This window comes from Myxine glutinosa, chromosome 2, assembly GCF_964187855.1.
Source record: "Myxine glutinosa chromosome 2, kmMyxGlut1.1, whole genome shotgun sequence".
In the NCBI taxonomy this organism is placed as follows: domain Eukaryota; kingdom Metazoa; phylum Chordata; class Myxini; order Myxiniformes; family Myxinidae; genus Myxine; species Myxine glutinosa.
Window position 1 is genome coordinate 178,400,936 of NC_136262.1, and position 18,872 is coordinate 178,419,807.

At 44.5% G+C, this 18,872-nt stretch overlaps 1 protein-coding gene across 12 annotated transcripts in view; it reads left to right on the forward strand.

The window, feature by feature from the left end:
- The window catches only part of SLC25A42 (solute carrier family 25 member 42), a 194,004-nt gene that overhangs the window by 117,096 nt on the left and 58,036 nt on the right, over nucleotides 1–18,872 (forward strand). For 9 of the 12 annotated variants that reach the window (XM_068106709.2, XM_068106717.2, XM_068106711.2 and 6 more), the window contains 2 exons: nucleotides 12,748–12,864; nucleotides 14,028–14,179. In XM_068106709.2, the coding sequence (XP_067962810.1) occupies nucleotides 12,748–12,864; nucleotides 14,028–14,179 (269 nt within the window). The remainder of the gene's footprint in view (nucleotides 1–12,747; nucleotides 12,865–14,027; nucleotides 14,180–18,872) is intronic. The other 3 variants (XM_068106718.2, XM_078771982.1, XM_078771981.1) reach the window with 1 other exon arrangement.

The window sequence follows — 18,872 nt, forward strand, 5'->3', positions numbered from 1 at the left end:
TTACGGACCGCGGATTGGATGTTATTTACCGAGCGGAGGTAACCGCGGCCGAACAGTTGCTCCCCGTTTCTTCCCTTACACTCACCCGATTCACCCAAACGTTGGCCAAATCGCGCTATGCTAAATCAATGATGGAAAGGACACGACGACTGGGATAGATGAAACGGCGCAAGGGGTACAGTTCTCAAGACCTCCGGAGGAGGGTATAATTACAGTGGTGGAGAAAAGGGGTAGATTACAAGGCAGAGTGAGGTAAAGACACAGAAGAGATGGGCACTTAAATGCAGTCTTATCTATTCCCCGACAGACCACGGACAAACGGCCAAGGTAGACTTACACAGGGATTGATGGCAGGAAGGGACAGGTAGGTCGATGGCACAAGGTGCACCTTGGCTCGGGGACAGGATAAACACAGTCCAAAGATGCAGGGAGGTGTCACAGCGCTCGGAGGGGACGTCTTGCTTTCTCTCAGCTCGGCACGCATCTGACGTCACCTCCCTCTCAGTGCACATGCTCAGCGGGGAGTGAGACGCCCTCGGCTGGTTGGTTCCGCCCCACTGGGGCCGGTCCGCCGCTTCCATTGGGTGCGGGGGTTACCGGGCTCCGCCCTGGACGAGGAGCCGACAAGGAGCCCCTGTTTGGTAACCCCGTCGAGCACATGTCCGATGGCGGCTCATTGGGAAGGCCTGGTGCCCTCCCACCACCCCTACCGACCAAGCCGGAGTGAGGACGCGCACTCCCTGCGCTCGTTGTTGTTGTTGTTGTTGTTGTTGTTGCTGAACTGTGAGGAAGAGCTGCGGGGAGGTATTGGGAGGTCCTAAACTTCCTAACGGTGCCATACAATCACATTCTGGTGCAACGAAGGATCAGAATTAATGGAAACGAATCCTTAACTGACATAGACTAAGAATAACTAGCAAGATGTCCTATAGTTGTCTTACATGAGATGCGGTGAACCTGGATGCGACATTTAATGGGGGAAATAGGGGGAGGTCGGGTCTACAGAGTGTTGTTTACAGAAAATGGGACTAGGGAATGGGGGATTGGGGAGAGTTGGGAAGTATTGAGGAAATAGGGGAATATTTACAAGCGGATATGGATGGATGCAAATCCCATATCCGCAACAATATATATATATATATATATATATATATATATATATATATATATATATATATATATATATATAATATTGTTACGGATCTCGGGGGTCGGCGCTCCCCTCATCAAGGGGGGGGGGGGTTAATCCCCTTGTCCTTTTAGCTGGCCGACCCGAGTCCTGGAAGTTATAACGTCCTTCCTGGCGCGGCGTTAGGTAGGGTTTGCTAGGCCTAGGAGTTCGCTGCTACCGAAGTACTAACGCCAGCCGGAAGCGAGGGAATAACTCACGCTCAAACCACGGATACAATGGAAAATGCCGAGCGGATAGCAATCCGCAATCCGAGCTATTAACAAAGAGACTAAACCTGATTCTGAGCGGTTAGATCGTGCCACGTTCACCCAATGGAAGAAAGGATGGATGCGATCAGATGGAGAGGGAACCAGAAGGTACGAAGAACAAAGATGGGTTTATTACAAATATACAGAAAGGAGAGGAAACAAAAGAATGTATAAGAGAGGAAGAGGAAGAAGCAGCACACACGGCAGTCTTAACACAGTCTTATGCTTAATACCCCAGACAAACATACACACTCTCACGGGGATTGTAGCTGGTAGATGGTCAGATGGAGGGTCCAGGCTCCAGTCGACTCTAGTCCAGGCTCTGATCCAGCGGCGAAACCCGGCAGGCAGCTCCGCGCGTAGTTGAACGCGACCGAACCTTATATATAGTGGGGGAGGGGGGGGGGAGGAGGCTGGTGTCCTGCGTTCGTAGTATTTGTACGGTCGTGCTAAACGCACCCTCTCCAATGTTCTTTAATACAAGCGCGCTCTTCTTCAACAAGTCTCGTACAAGTTCTTTGAAATGCGCTCTCTCCCAGCCGAGTCCTCTCACAAAGGTGCGCTCCGTATCGGACCCTGTGCGCAATCCCTTTTACAATGCAATCAGCGCGCTCTCCCGACAAAAGTCCAAGTTCGTGTGCGCAGTCCTTTTTACCGCCAACCTTCCACTCGAGTGCTTCACGAGAGTCCTGTGAAAGGGCTTTGCGTTCGTGCTTATATAACGTGAGCAAAGATCGCTCCGCGCGCCTCAAAACCACGCCCGTCGGCGATCTCACCTCAGCCCTGGTTGGCTGGTGAGGGCTTACCGGCCATGCCTTTGATGGCTGGTTGACATGCCACACCTTCTTCTTGGCGTTCCGCCCACTTTTCTCGGGCCTAACCGCATGGCTTATGGCGGTGTTTGAGCGAGCTTCAGCGCAAGGCAGCGAACGCTGCTGGCAGAGGTGCGTAATGGCGTCGCTTGGAGAGGGAGGTCGCAAAATGGACGGAATGGGCCTACTCTTATTTGATTGACGCAACGCAAATTCAACTGTTCGAAACACGGCCTTATCTAAAACACATACTAATGAAATAACTGAGTTCCTATGGTGGCCTACGTGTTGCTTGTGGCCTAACTAGGGGTGCTACCTTTAACCTTTAATGTCATATTTGCAAGTGATGTCATATTTACAAGTGTGGGTTCTAAAACCGCAACACTCATCACTCTTCTCAACCAGTCACTTTCATCCTTCATCAACACATGACCAAACCATCTCAACCTGTTTCTCTTTACAGCATCCAGCACAGGCTCTATTCCCATCATGTTTCACAATTCATCATTTGTCTTCCTCTCTCTCAATGATACTCCACACATCCACCGAACCAATCGCATTTCCACCCTTGCCAGCCTTCGTTGCTGCTCTTCGTTCATTACCCATGTCTTGCTCCCATAAATCATAACACTTCTGACACATGCAGCATACACCTTTCCTTTCAGCTTCAACGACACTCCTCTCCTCGTCAGCACGCCACTCAGTTCCCGAAACTTCTTCCATGCACTTCTCCTCGTGTGTGTATATATATATATATATATATATATATATATATATATATATATATATATATATATATATATATATATATATATATATATATAGATATATATATATATCGATATATATATATTCTATGTGGAATAAGCTCGGGTTTAGTATTTTTCTCAGCTTTTTTTGTTTTGTTCCACTGCAAACCAAAGAAATACATATGTGGATACCAAAAAATTTTTTAATTTCAACAATTTTCTGGAAGAAATGGTGCATTATTTGAAAAAAGTGTAAGGGCGCCAATATTTTTGGCCTGGACAGTATAGAGGTGTAAATTTTTTCCAAGATGGCAGCCGTACCACATTACCTATGACATCATAATTATAAACAAAATAATTCTACATGCGGAGGTGCTCATATGGGTTGTGTCATTCGTGTCATTCGGACCAACGGTTGCTAAGAAAATGAATTTTAAAAATGCAGACACGCCACACTTATGCATGTACACCACACGTACATACGCAATCAAATGCCTTACCCTGCTTTTCACTTCGCGAGTGCAGGGTAATTACCATTGCCAGAGGAGAGGGTATTGCATTTGAGTCAGTTTGTTTGTCTGTCTGTTTGTTTGTCCGCACAGAATAAGTATGCTTTTCTCTGCAACCATTGGTCCTATCGACAGGAAATTTTCACCGTCGGTGCACCTCCTCCTGTATAATTTTTAGTGATAATTATGATGTCAAAGGTCATGTGGTATGGGCACCATATGTGTTTTCACACAAAAGCCTTTAAAAAAACCCACTAAAAACCCGTTTTCTCTGAAACGGCTCAACAGAATGAGGCAAAACATTACATGCATGATCGCATACCCATGAAGAACAAAGAGTTCCATGACCATGATGTCAAAGGTCACATCGTTTGAAGGCTATGATATTTTGAAGAATAAAACTTTAAAAAGCCACTCCTCCAGAATGGCTGAACAGATCGAATGGAAACTTCACACATATGTTCCCCATGCCTTGCGTATACCATCCTGCCTTGAATAATTCATGTGTCACATGGTTTGGTGGCCATGTTAGATTGAACGAAATTTCTCTTGAAAAATTATATCTCTTGAACCGCTTCATTGATCAATGTGAAACTTCAAAGTAATGTAGTTGTCGTAAAGCGGAACAGGTGTTTAAAGTTTCAATCGGATTGGTCTTATGGTCTGGCAGCCAGAAATTGTTATTGTTTGAAGAAGAAGAAACTCTACGATATTATCTTCTCCAGCCATGTGAGTTTTCAATATATCTGTTAATTATGTACTGTTTGAAGTCAGTGGCATCCTGTCTATTAATTTAGTATGTCTATTAATTATGTACTATCGGAATATACCTTTCCACGCTTTGGACTGCTGAAACCCATTGGACCTTTGAAGAACCTTTCGGACCCCTCAATACCCACAAGACCACCAAGTCCCCAACATACCCTGAATATCCTTAAATACCAAGAACCAGAGGACCCAAAAGACCCCGAGGACCCAAAAACCCTGAGGACCCAAAAGACCCCGAGGACCCAAAAGAGCCATAGGACCCTGATTATTCAAAAGACCCCAAGGACATCCTCGTTTAAAAAATATACTTAAAACAAGTACAGATACATTCAAAGTACACTGCCCCCATGCCATATAAATAAATAACATCCTCCAGTGTGCGGCATTGCCAGGGCACCAAAGGCGCCTGGCGAAACCGCCTGTAGCACATGGAGACAGAATTGTGAGGGAGCAATGTACAACAATTCATTGATTAATTGCATAATTAAAATCAATAAATAACAAGTACAGATACATTCAAAGTACACCACCCCCATGCCAAATAAATAAATAACATCCTCCAGTGCGGCATTGTCGGGGTGCCTTCGGCGCTTGGCAAAAACGCCGCGCAGCTCATGGAGACTGTATTGGGAGGGAGAGGTGTACAACAATTGATTGATTAATTGCATAATTAAAATCAACAAAGAATGATCATACTGTATATTATTTTCCTAATCAACTGGTTAATAGCATACCTAAACCACCAGTGTTTCATCCGAATCTTTAACTTTTTGAAAACGAATTAAATAATTAATTAACTGAAAATTAAATAATTAATTGATAAATTGACTAATCAATAAATCCAAAATATCCTTTATAGCCACATCACTTGGTCACTATCGTGTCCAAATATTAGCTTCCTAGCTCAAAAGGTGCCTGGGATATTGCCCAGATGAGAAAGAAAACAAATAAGTGAGTAATAACGAAAACAAATAAATAATAATTGTAAAATAATCAAATTATTAATCAATTAGCTAATAGAATATCTAAACTTCCACTGTTTCATCCCAAACTGTAACTTAATTTTTTTTTTTTAATGAAGTCATTAATCGAATAATTAAATAATTAATCGATTAATTGATTAATTAATAAATCCAAAATATCCTTTATAGCCACATCACTTTGTCACTATTGTGTCCAAATATCAGCTTCCTTGCTCAAAAGGTGCCTGAGATATTGCCAGAAGAGAAACGAAATAAATAAGTACTTAATTAATCGATTATAATTAACAACTCAATTAATTGATGAATCAAAAAACCAAAAATAATGTTTTTGCCAAAGCACTTTTTTTTTTTTTTTTTTTTTTTTTTTTTGTATACAAGATCGAGGCTCGTGAAAGAGCGAACATTAATCACACAGAAAGACAAACCGACACATAAAACATATAACATCGGGAGCGGTAGACAAGATGGGGAGAGAGGGGGAAGGACACAAACACAACATTTGAGAGCAGGGACCGAGAGACATGGAGACATCGAGAGATCTGAGAGAGGGCGAGGGCTTTGGGGGGGGGGCATGGGAAGGGGGCGGTGGGAGAGGTATAAAACATATGGACACTGCCAGGACTTCCAGGAAAGAAGTTGGAATTTCAAACAAGGTGGATCTGGGGTGAAGTTAGCAGGGGTAGAAAAGATCAAGGTTTTGGATGGGGGAAGATAAGAGATGGTGGTGAACAGCTGTTTTAAAGACCTGGAGGGAGGAGTGGGATTGAAGGGAGTGAGGGAGTTTGTTCCAGAGGCGGGAGAAAAGAGGAATGAAAGAGTGAAGGTGAGCAGAGAGCCGAGATTTCGGCAGTTTAACCATCAGAGGGTTGCTGGCAGATCTTGTGCGACCTGTAGGAATATTTGGGGGACAGAGCACAGAGAGAGCTGGGGGTGCAAGGCCGGAGAGGAGTCGGTAGAAGACAGAAAGACCACCTACCTGCCTGCGGTGAGTGAGTGAAAGGCCCTCAGAGATAGCTTCATCACGGGAGATTCCAATAATTCTGAAAGCTTTGGTTTCAACAGCGTGAAGCCGAGCTAGGTGTGAGGCAGGAGCACCGGCCCATAGGGGAGAACAGTATTCCATTGAGCTGCGGATGAAAGCCTTGTATGTGGTGAGGAGCTCAGGTGTGCCGAGGAAGGACTTCGCACGACGGAGGATGCCCAGTCGGCGACTGGCTTTGGAGGCCAGCTTGGAAATGTGGTTTTCCCAAGAAAGATCATGGCAGATAGTGAGACCCAAAATCTTGAGCGACAGAACTTCTTGGAGAGGATTGTTGAGAAAGTAGATGGGAGGGTTGTTCAGTCGATCTTTTCGGAGAGACATAGTAAGAGTGTGAGATTTGTCAGGATTGAAAGACATGTTCCACTTGTTTGACCAGTCTGTGATTTTGTCCAGGTCTTCAGAGAGTGAGGAGGCAGCAGACTGCCGATCTGAGGGAAGAGGAATGGAGCGGCAGAGAGTGGAGTCATCAGCAAAGAGATAGAGAGGATTTTCGAGAGAGTCAGAGAGATCATTGATGAAGACCAGAAAAAGCACGGGGCCCAGAACACTGCCTTGGGGAACTCCAGCCTGAACAGGAAGAGGAGATGAGAGAAACCCATTCAGGGCCACACGTTGACGACGACTAGAGAGGAAGTCCGCCAGCCATGCGTGGAGATTTCCATGGATACCAAAGGAGGAGAGTTTGGTGAGCAGAGCGGGGTGCCAGACCGTGTCGAAGGCACGTGATATGTCGAGGGAGACAGCTCTAATTTCCTGTTTAGCATTGAGGACCTCCATCCATTGTTGAGACAGCAGAAGCAGCATGTCCAGAGTAGAGTGACCTGGTCTGAAACCAAATTGATGATCAGAGATCAAGCCATTGGAGAAGAGGAAAGATTTCATATCTGAAGCAATGATGGATTCCATGACTTTGCTGATAATTGGGAGAAGGCTGATTGGTCTGTAGTTGCTAGGATCTGTTTTTGCACCTTTTTTGTGCAAAGCGGTGATGTTGGCTGATTTCCAAGCAGATGGCAGTTGACCTTGAGCAAAAGAGAGGGTGAAGAGAACAGAGAGAGGGTGAGATAGAGCAGCAGAGCAGGATTTTAGGACCCGTGGGCTGATGCCGTCGGGTCCAGTTGCAGAATCAGAGTCGAGGGTTGACAGAAACTTTTCCACCTTGTCAGGAGGAAAGGACACAGAGTCCAGGAGCAGCAGGGTACGACTGGGTATGGTGGGTACAGAGAGGGATGGGTTTGGGACACAAGATTTAGAGGCAAACACAGAGTTGAGGCATTCAGCTTTTTCACGTGCGGAGTCAGCTGTGTAGCCGTTTGAGGTAAGGGAGGGGATGGAGGGGGAACAAACACCAGAAACGGATTTGACCAGACGCCACCAGGATTTGGAAGAGGGAGACAGATAAGAGAGTTCGGTCTTGAGAACGGAGAGATATTGTTTCCTGGCTCTCCTGAGAGTGGACACACACTTGTTTCGGGCTTTGTGAAAGGAAATGAGATTTCCTTCCGTTGGATTTGCTTTCCAGGAGACGAAGGCAAGTTGTTTCTGGGCAACAGCCTCACCACAAGATTCCGTGTACCATGGATGGGAGGAAGGGTATGACAACTGAAGACGAGATGGGATAAATCTGTGCATGAGAGAGAGCAATTTACTTTGGAAGAATTCCCAGGATGAGTTGATGTCAGAGGTGGTAGAGATGGGAGACCAGTCCAGATGATTGATGGCTGCTTGAAGACCGTGCCAGTTGGCCTGAGTGAAATGCCAGACTCGTCGACGCTGAGCAGGCTCCCTGAGGATGGTCAGAGAGATGTCCACTTTAACAAGGACATGATCAGATGATCCGATCGGAGCAGAAGAAGAGCAGCAGACATTTTCAGGGAAGTTAGTCATAACCAAGTCCAGAAGAGAAGATGTTCCGTTGACTGAGATCCGGGTCGGGAAATTGACAGATTGTGTCAGTCCCAGTGAGTCGCAGAAGTCCTTTGCTGAGGAGCCATGGCTGGTGAGAGAGGTACCCACACCCAGCCAACTGGCATGATGACAGTTGAAATCACCACATATGAGGAAGAGAGAGTTGGGATGAGTAGATAGAAGTTGGTCCATATCATCAGACAGCGAGATGTAGATGGAGTCATCACTGTTTGGTGGACGGTACAACACACATATGAACAAGAGGTGGGAGCGAAGGGGAAGCCGTAGCCAGAGGTATTCCTGGGGGTGAGGTGGAGAGAGTGCAGTGCAGGGCGAGTGAGGAAGAGAGTTTTTGATAAAGATAGCAACCCCGCCTCCAGGACGAGGCTCAGGTCTATCATACCGGAGGAGGGAGTAGCCCGGGAGAGATACCATGGAATCAGAGACATCATAAAGGAGGAAAGTTTCTGTTAAGCAGATCACGTCTGGTTTGACAGAAGCAACCTGTATGGAGAGATCAGTTAAGTTTGAACGAAGGCCCCGGATGTTTGAGGTCCATACCGTTAATGAAGAGGAAGGGGGAGCATCAGATACAGAACAGGGGGGAGGAGGGGTAGGGTAAGATGTGGAAGAGGTGGAAGAGGTAGGGAGAGCTGTTGAAGGTGTGTCAGAGATTTCAGAATAGCTCGGAGAAAGGGAAGGATGGGGCGGAGAAAAGGTTTGATGGTGATTGGGTGAGCCACAATGAGGTGTTATTTGAGGAGGGGGAAGAGCGAGGCAGAAGGTTGGGGGAGATGGAGGTGAGAGTTTGAAGGGGGAAGAAGCGGGGAGGACACTTTGAGGAGGGGGAGTGAGAGGGGGGAAATTGAGAAGCAATGAGGATGGGGAGATTTGAAGGGGAGGGGTGAGGGGGGAGTTTGGGAGGGAAGGGACAAGGGGAGGGATTTGAAAGGGATGGGATATGGGGGAGATTTGGAGGGGAGGGGTGAGGCAGGAGTCTAGGAGGGGAGGGGCGAGGGGGCGTCTTGGCGGGGAGGGGTGAGGGGGTAGTTTAGGAGGGAGGGGGCAAGGGGGGAGATTTGAAAGGGATGGGTGATGGGGAAGATTTGGAGGGGAGGGGTGATGGGGAAGATTTGGAGGGGAGGGGTTATGGGGAAGATTTGGAGGGGAGGGGTGAGATTGGATTTTTGAAAGTGTACGATTTATGGGAAACGAACATTTATTGCAAAATGAGTTTCTTGTGACCTTCAAGTTAAAAATACGCTTTAGGACGCTGGATGGAGGATGGAGTGCAGGAGAGTTTAGGGAATGTAGAAAAAAGGCACTATAGGAGATGGATATTTTTTTTGGGATGAATTGATTTGGTGAGCAAGTCGAAAGCAGCCTTTTAAAGAAGAAGAAGAAAAAGGTGTTATAAAATATGACGGAATACATAACTTGAGGGGAAAGTGTAAACATTGAAGGTTAATGAGTGAAAACGATCTGGGGAAATGGGGGAGAAACACGTGGTCGAAGAACGAACGAACGAATAAGAATGAATAAACGAATGAGAAAAGAGAAGGAAATGTTTTTTTTTTGTTTGTTTTTTTTGAGTTGAGATTTACACAAGGAAGTAGGCTATGGGTGAAAAGACTGGGAATACAGAGAACGAAAGTTATTGGATCACAAACGACGGACCACTGAGAGAAAAACAAAGCCTCAAGGTTGTACAGTGCACACTGTACAAGGCCTCAAGACACGACACGAATTAACACGATTTTCAATACAGGTATGAAAGATTTGCACCGAAAAATCTTCGTCGGGACACAATATACGTACAACACCATAAATAAATACAGTTTTAACGAAAATACAAATGGGAACAATCACTTAACTTCGATTTCAAATCGTTCGCGACGCGGCAAAGGCCTTGCTCGCGACACGGCAAACAGACGATCAATTTATGAAAGATAAACACCGAGAAACAACCAAAGTTGCACACAATAACTTCACACACCGAAAGATAAATACAGTTTCGACAAAATACAATTGTGAACAGACTTAACTTCGAAAAACGTGGAGACCGTGTGGAGCTTCGAAAATCCCTCCCACCGTCTCCGAGATCTCGCGAGATCTCTCGAGATCGAGATCGAGACTTTCTCACTATTGTGCCGAAATTTCAGCTTCCTTGCTCAAAGGATGGTTGGGATATTGCCCGGACAAACAAACAAATGAAAAATCGGTCAGAGATCAAGGACTTGCCGGAATGTTCTTTTATTTTATCGGCCATGTTGGACAAATATGGCGGCCGAACCACGTGACCGACGACGTCATCATTATTTGTTTTCTAAACTAATTTATTCCTAGATTATGCTCAAGAAATTTCATCTTGATCGGGTGAAGTTTTGTACTTGTCGAATTTGGACGTCATAATGGAGGCACCTATGACATCATCATTAACATATTTTATTCCCCATGGAGAGTTCTTTACAATGAGCCATGCCTCAAATTTTTCTATTCCGCACTTTCGGAGATATAGAGGTGCAAATTTTTTCGGTTTTTCCAAGATGGCGGCCGAACCACGTCACCAATGACGTCATCATTATTTGTTTTCGAAACTAATTTATTCCTAGATTATGCTCAAGAAATTTCATCTTGATCGGGGGAAGTTTTGTATTTGTCGAATTTGGACGTCATAATGGAGGCACCTATGACATCATCATTAACATATTTTATTCCCCATGGAGAGGTCTTTACAATGAGCCATGTCTCAAATTTTTCTATTCAGCACTTTCGGAGATATAGAGGTGCATCGTTTTTTGCTTTTTCCAAGATGGCGGCCAAAATACGTGACCGATGGCATCATCATCATTTTTTTTTCTCCACCAGTTTATGCCGACATGGCGCTCAAGAAATTGCATCTTGATTGGATGAAGTTTTGTACTTGTTGAATTATCAAATTATGACGTCATAATGGAGGCCTTGGGCCGAGAGAGTTAAAAATTGGGCACAGTCTATGCCAGGGCAAGACAAATATGCGTGTAAAGTTTGGCGATTCTACATGCAACGGTGTAGACGTAGTACTGCGAACAAAGAGACAGACGAGCAGACAGACAGACAGACAAACAGAAAAACCAACCGATCAACATACTTGCTGGAATCTTTGCCGGCAAGTAACAAACAAGAAAACAAACAAACAAACAAACAAACAAACAACCAGAGTGAAAACTGAGTACTCCCCTTCAGCGTGCGTCATTGCCGAACCCCCTTCGGTGCCCGGCAATGACGTTATGCAGCGCCTGGGGATGGCATAGGAAAGGAGCGGTGTACAACAAGAAATCGAACAAACAAACAACCAGAGTGAAAACTGAGTACTCCCCTTCAGCGTGCGTCATTGCCGAACCCCCTTCGGTGTCTGGCAATGACGTTATGCAGCACCTGGGGATGGCATAGGAAAGGAGCGGTGTACAACAACCAGAGTGAAAACTGAGTACTCCCCTTCAGCGTGCGTCATTGCCGAACCCCCTTCGGTGTCTGGCAATGACGTTATGCAGCACCTGGGGATGGCATAGGAAAGGAGCGGTGTACAACAACCAGAGTGAAAACTGAGTACTCCCCTTCAGCGTGCGTCATTGCCGAACCCCCTTCGGTGCCCGGTAATGACGTTATGCAGCGCCTGGAGATGGCATAGGAAAGGAACAGTGTACAATACAATACTGAATTCAGTTTTATAAAGAGGACGTAATGTGTCACTCGTGACTGATGAAAGTGGGGTTGCACCTAATAATGAAAGAATGTACAAAAACACCCCACAAAATACACCTCACAAACACTTTCTGGTGAGGGTCTGCAATCTGATTGCATTTTCTTGTTGCCTCCGCCACCAAAGGTGGATGGAGGTTATGTTTTCATCCCTGTCTGTCTGTCTCTGTCTGTCCGTTTGTGAACAAAATATCTCAAAAAGTTGTGGATGGATTTGGACGAAATTTGGCAATGAGGTAGTGTATGTGACAAGGACGAAATCATTAGATTTTGGTGAAGATCCGGATTTAGATCCGGCTACTAGAATTTATTAAGTGATTCTTCACCATTGGGAGATCGGGCCAAAAACGATACATAGCAGGATATCTCAAAAAGTTGTGCATGGATTTTGACAAAACTTGGTGGATCGGTTGGTTGTCTGACAAGGACGATTCGATTCGATTTTGGTGAATATCTGTATATGGATTCGGATATGAGAATTATTGAATTTTTAATGTGATTCTTCACCATTGTGAGATAAGGACAAAAACGATACATCGCAGGATATCTCAAAAAGTTACGGATGGATTTAGACGAAACATGTTGGACAGGTTGTGTGTGTGACGAGGAAGAATCGATTCAATTTTGGTGAAGATCCAGATCCGGATCCAGCTAGTATAATTTTCAAAGTAATTCTTCACCATTGAGTGATGGTGAAGTGAATCTTCACCAGGCCAACTTGGTGGAGGTATGCTCTCTCCTGAGTGCCGTTCTAGTTTTACTTGTATTTCTCACTTCTCTCAAACTTTTAAACAGGCCTTTGCCACCTGTGCCTCGCTTTGTTGCTGGTGCCATGGCTGGGATTACAGCTGTCGTCCTCACTTACCCACTTGACTTGGTTCGTGCAAGGATGGCTGTTACCTCGAAGCACACGTACGTGTATGGCTACACTCTAAGATCGACGTTTTTTCGTTGTCATTATGCACATCACAGATCACCATTTCAGAGTTGTATTCACATACGGAGAAAAACTTATTCATGTTTATTTGTGATGTTATTGAGGTTTATTTATTCACACTGGGCTGATTTATTCATGAAATGGCATGGCTTAAAATGACTCTCTGCCTTAAAATAAGATGACTTTGTGAGATTCAAATTTTAAAATGACTCAAAATGACTATTGGGACTTCTTTGCCTGGGCATGAAAATTACACAAAAGGAATAATCGAGATGATTGCATAAAAGGAATAAAAAATGAAGAATCTGGAAAAAAAACACTTTCATTACAAGCCTCAGTCGTTGTAAATAATAATAATAATAATAATAATAATAATAATAATAAGTTACTTCAAGTTCTCTGCCAAACGAGTCAAAAAAAACATTTTTCGGAGAAGTTTGGAGACCAAGATGTCTCACACTGTCAGAGTACAGAAGCAATGTAGAGATTATTGCGTAATGCTAGAATTCAACATGCAATTTCTTCACAGCATTGCCTACATACAGTGCCCTCCATAAGTGTTGGAACAGTGAAGTAAAACTTGTTATTATTGCTTGATATAGTCAAGAAATTTGGAATTATGATCAAAAGATGAATATTATCTGCTTGATTGGTGCTGGTAGAACCACCTTTAAGAACCACCTTTGGAGGCCATTTTTCCCCGCAGAGCAGGGGTTGGCCTTTTTCGGGCACCGTGGTCCCCTTTTTGAAGCAATGTTTTACGGCCGGATGACCTTCCTGCCACCAACCCTATTAGTCGACTCTTGCGACACACAGGGAATTACCAGTGAACTGGTACTCAATTTGCCGACCTCGGAAGGATGACAGGCTTTGCCGACCTGGCGTTAATTCAGCGATCGACCGGGATTCGAACCCAGGATCCTAGGATCCCAAGCCGGCACCCTAACCACTAAGCCAACACCAGGCTGGTAAAGGCACATTCGCTATAAGCTTTCTTTCATTGAAGTGGAACGAAGCAGGCAGTGCTGCATACTGTATTATGCCATCTATTCAAATGCATTGAGAAACCTAAATTTCGAACCTTTCCTTGCATTGTTTTGGTATCTCACTCTGTATGAATTTCTGCCATTTTGCTTAGATACCGGAACGTCAGGCAGGCTTTGGTGCAGATCTATCAGGAGGAAGGTGTCCGTGCCCTTTGCCGAGGCTTCATGCCAACCATTTTGGGAATAATTCCCTACGCAGGCCTCAGTTTCTTCACTTATGAAACCTGCAAAAGGGTTTATGAAGGTAATAGCATGCATTTTTATTCTTAATATAAGAGAGATGTTGGTCTGTGTGTGTGTGTGTGTGTGTGTGTGTGTGTGTGTGTGTGTGTGTGTGTGTGTGTGTGTGTGTGTGTGTGTGTGTGTGTGTGTGTGTGTGTGTCGCCATTTTTCTCAGAGATGGCTGAACGGATCTTCGTCAAACTTTCAGAGGTTCATCAGTACAGAGAGTTCCTGGGAGTGTTTTAGGCAAAAAAAAATTGAAAAAAAAAAGATTTTTTTTGGAGTTAAAAAAAACAAACCCTCGATAGTGCCAAAGACTTTTTAAATTAATGACAGTTAAAAACAAGTACACATTCACATAAATAAATACAAAACAATCACCAGACATTTGAATACAAATAAATCAAACAATTCCGGAAGTGTACGAAGTTGGTAGTGTTAGGGAGTTAATTTAGCCTTGAATGATAGACAGACTCAATAATTAATGTCCAAACTTTTCAGAAGATGATTGACAGATTTTTAATGAACCGTGGAGGATGTCGCTTAGGTTATAAGGAAGACATACATCAAAGGAATACCGAAAACCACTTGGCAAGGATCCAAATCTAAGAAGAACACACACACACACAAAGAACACACACACACACACAAAGAACACACACACACACACACACACACACACACACACACACACACACACACACAAAACAATTCCTAAGCAAAATCCGCAAGCATTTGTGCAGCACAGCCTTTCTTATACTTGTGAAGAAAAAAGAGAATGGGACTGGGCTGAGGGGAGGAGAGAGAGAGAGAGAGGGGGAGGAACGAGGATTGAGGAATGGGAAAACTGATAAGTTCCAAGAAACCTTTGCAAATTAACAATGAAGGTAACAGTATTCGTGGTCTCTTGGCGTCACATCTTGGATCCAACCACGGTAAGGGTAGGTCCTTTCGTGATCGATGGAGGGGGGTGAAAACATTATTTAACCCTTTTATCTCTAAACTCAGCTCGGAGTGTCTAAATTCTTGAGTTACTTGTTGTTACAAAGCACCTGGCATGTTTCACACTTCAGTACTAACGAGTTATATGACTTTTAAGATAACAACTGGGTTCGAGAAGAAGACCAGATGGTTGTCCACTCCACTTCAGCTTTGGGGAGTGGATTTTGGACCACAGAAAGTACAATTCTGTTTTTTGTTTTTGTTTTGTTTTGTGTTTGTTTTTGTATACTGAATCGAGGCTCGTGTAAGAGCTAACATTTATTTCACAAACAAATCAACCAGACAAACAAATTATATAAAAAGAGGGAGCGGAAGACAAGATGGGGAGAGAAGGGGAAGCACACAAACATAACATTTGAGAGCAGGGAGATGTGTGGGAGGGAGAGGGCTTGGGGGGGAGGAGGCGTGGGGAGAGGGGGGGGGGGGGGGGGAGGGAGAAGTATAAAACACAAGGACACCAAGGACTTCCAGGACAGAAGTTGGTATTTCAGAAAGGTGGATTTGGGGTGAAATTAGCGGGGGTAGAAAAGATCAAGGTTTTGGATGGGGGAAGATAAGAGATGGTGGTGAACAGCTGTTTTAAAGACCTGGAGGGTGGAGTGGGATTGAAGAGAGTGAGGGAGTTTGTTCCAGAGGTGGGAGAAAAGAGGAATGAAGGAGTGAAGGTGAGCAGAGAGTCTTGATTTTGGCAGTTTAACCATAAGAGGGTTGCAGGCAGATATTGTGCGACCTGCAGGAATATTTGGGGGACAGAGCCCAGAGAGAGCTGGGGGGGGGGGGGGCAAGGCCAGAGAGGAGTCGGTAGAAGACGGAAAGACCACCCACCTTCCTGCGGTGAGTGAGTGAAAGGCCCTTGGAGTTAGCTTCATCGCGGGAGATTCCAATGATTCTGAACGCTTTGGTTTCAACAGCGTGAAGACGAGCTAGGTGTGAGGCAGAAGCACCAGCCCAGAGGGGAGAGCAGTATTCCATTGAGCTGCAGATGAAAGCCTTGTATGTGGTGAGGAGCTCAGGTGTGCCAATGAAGGACTTCGCACGACGGAGGATGCCCAGTCGGCGACTGGCTTTGGAGGCCAGATTTGAAATGTGGTTTTCCCAGGAAAGATCATGGCAGATAGTGAGACCCAAAACCTTGAGTGACAGAACTTCTTGGAGAGGATTATTCAGAAAGTGGATGGGAGGGTTGTCCAGTCAGTCTTTTTGGAGAGACATCGTAAGAGTGTGAGATTTGTCAGGATTGAAAGACATGTTCCACTTGTTTGCCCAGTCTGTGATTTTGTCCAGGTCTGCAGAGAGTGAGGAGGCTGCAGACTGCCGATCTGAGGGATGAGGAATGGAGCGACAGAGAGTAGAGTCTTCAGCAAAGAGATAGAGAGGATTTTCAAGAGAGTCAGAGAGATCATTGATGAAGACCAGAAAAAGCACAGGGCCCAGAACACTGCCTTGGGGAACTCCAGCCTGAACAGGAAGAGGAGATGAGAGAAATCCATTCAGGGCCACACGTTTGCTACGACTCGAGAGGAAGTCCACCAGCCATGCGTGGAGATTTCCATGGATACCAAAGGAGGAGAGTTTGGTGAGCAGAGCGGGGTGCCAGACCGTATCGAAGGCACGTGATATGTCAAGGGAGACGGCTCTAATTTCCTGTTTGGCATTGAGGACCTCCATCCATTGTTGAGAAAGCAGAAGCAGCATGTCCAGAGTAGAGTGACCAGGTCTGAAACCAAATTGATGATCAGAGATCAAGCCATTGGAGAAGAGGAAAGATTTCATTTCTGAAGCAATGATGGATTCCATGTCTTTGCTGATAATTGGGAGAAGGCTGATTGGTCTGTCGTTGCTAGGATCTGTTTTTGCACCTTTTTTGTGCAAAGCGGTGATGTTGGCTGATTTCCAAGCAGATGGCAGATGACCTTGAGCAAAAGAGAGGGTGAAGAGAACAGAGAGAGGGAGTGAAAGAGCGGAAGAACAGGATTTTAGGACCCGTGGGCTGATGCCTGCAGAATCAGAGTCGAGGGTTGACAGAAACTTTCCCACCTTGTCAGGAGGAAAGGACACAGAGTCCAGGAGTATCTGGGTACGACTGGGTACGGTGGGTACAGAGAGGGATGGGTTTGGGACACCAGATTTAGAGGCAAACACAGAGTTGAGGCTTTCAGCTTTTTCACATGCGGAGTCAGCCGTGTAGCCGTTTGAGCTAGTTTAGCCGTTTGTAGCCGTGTAGCCATTTGAGTTATTGTGAAGAATACAATTTATATCTTAACACATATGTTGGGCTGAATTCCAGTGTCAAGAAAGTGTACATTAGTTTTTCCCCAGAGAACGGCGCTCCTCCAATGTAGTTGCTAAGTCGCAATCTAATCTTGTTAGTGGGATGCGTCATGTGCAACCTTGTGCAACCCCAACCCTTATTAATAATATCTTTATAACTACTTCTATAGGCTTATGCAAAATATTACGAAGAATTAAAGTATTTTATTCTATAGTTTAAATCATTTGAGTATACAGTTAAAGTTTTACGAACTCATAGACAGTCCTTTGGAAAACAAAGTATGCTTTGTGAGACTAATTATTGCGCAGCAGGTGTGGATACGTCATAACTGATAAAAAGTTTAAAGGGAGTTTCAACTGCAGGAAGCTTTTCCCCAAACTAATTGTATTGTGTTTTTTTTGTATACTGAATCGAGGCTCGTGAAAGAGCTGACATTTACTTCACAAACAAATCAACCAGACAAACAAAATATATAAAAAGAGGGAGCAGAAGACAAGAGAATGGGAAGCCCGCAAACACTTGCTTGGTTTATTGGTTTGGTTTCACTTGGTTTCAAACAGGTGTTGAAACCTTAGACGAGCAGGCTGGTTGCTCCGGCAACCGTTACGACCTGCCCACGAGTTTTCTCTGGTCTAATTTACACCTGTCAGTTGAAAGCTCTTCCAAAAGTTGTCAGAGCTGGTAAATTCTATAGAACACAATTAAAGCTGATTAATATATGTATTAATGAAGCTTAAGTAAGCAATTAAAACAATTAAAAATTAAATGTTTACAACAAACAGTCGAGGCTCAAGGAAATCCACTTAACGTACACAAATTAAGTACGCAATTAATTAATTTTCTTCCACAGTAGTACGGCCTCTTCTTCTGCCTGTTCGGCATCACACTTAACTCAGAAACGTGATGAACGCCACATTCACCCACCAGCATATATATGAACCCCCTTCCTCTTCTGCCTCCCCACCTCCCCTCCCCTTCCCCTCCTCCCCACCTCTCCCTTCTCCCCCTCCCCTCTCGCCCTCCCTCCTCCAGAAAGTAGAAACCATCACGGCATGTCGTCATTCACTTGAACTCGATATCTCTTTTTTTCATTCCAAACAACACAACTCCAATCACAAATTAATCACAAAATAAACTTTTAACAACATTGTTAATGTTTCCTTCATTGTAAAATTTACTAAGTCAGCAGTTAAAAGGATTTTGAGCCGATAGGTGTTACAGCCTCGGCAAGATCGATGGAGACAGCGATCTGTTGGCTTATACACCGCTCAAATAGCTATGTGGAATTCTCTCATGTCGAGATTAAACCCACTTCGTTTGAACTTTGGCCGAGGTCATTATTTACTTTTAATGATGTTTGTACAGTCACGTGAAAAAGTAAGTACACCCCATGTAAAGTTTTGACTTTTTCAACATATTTCAACATACAGCTATTTGATCT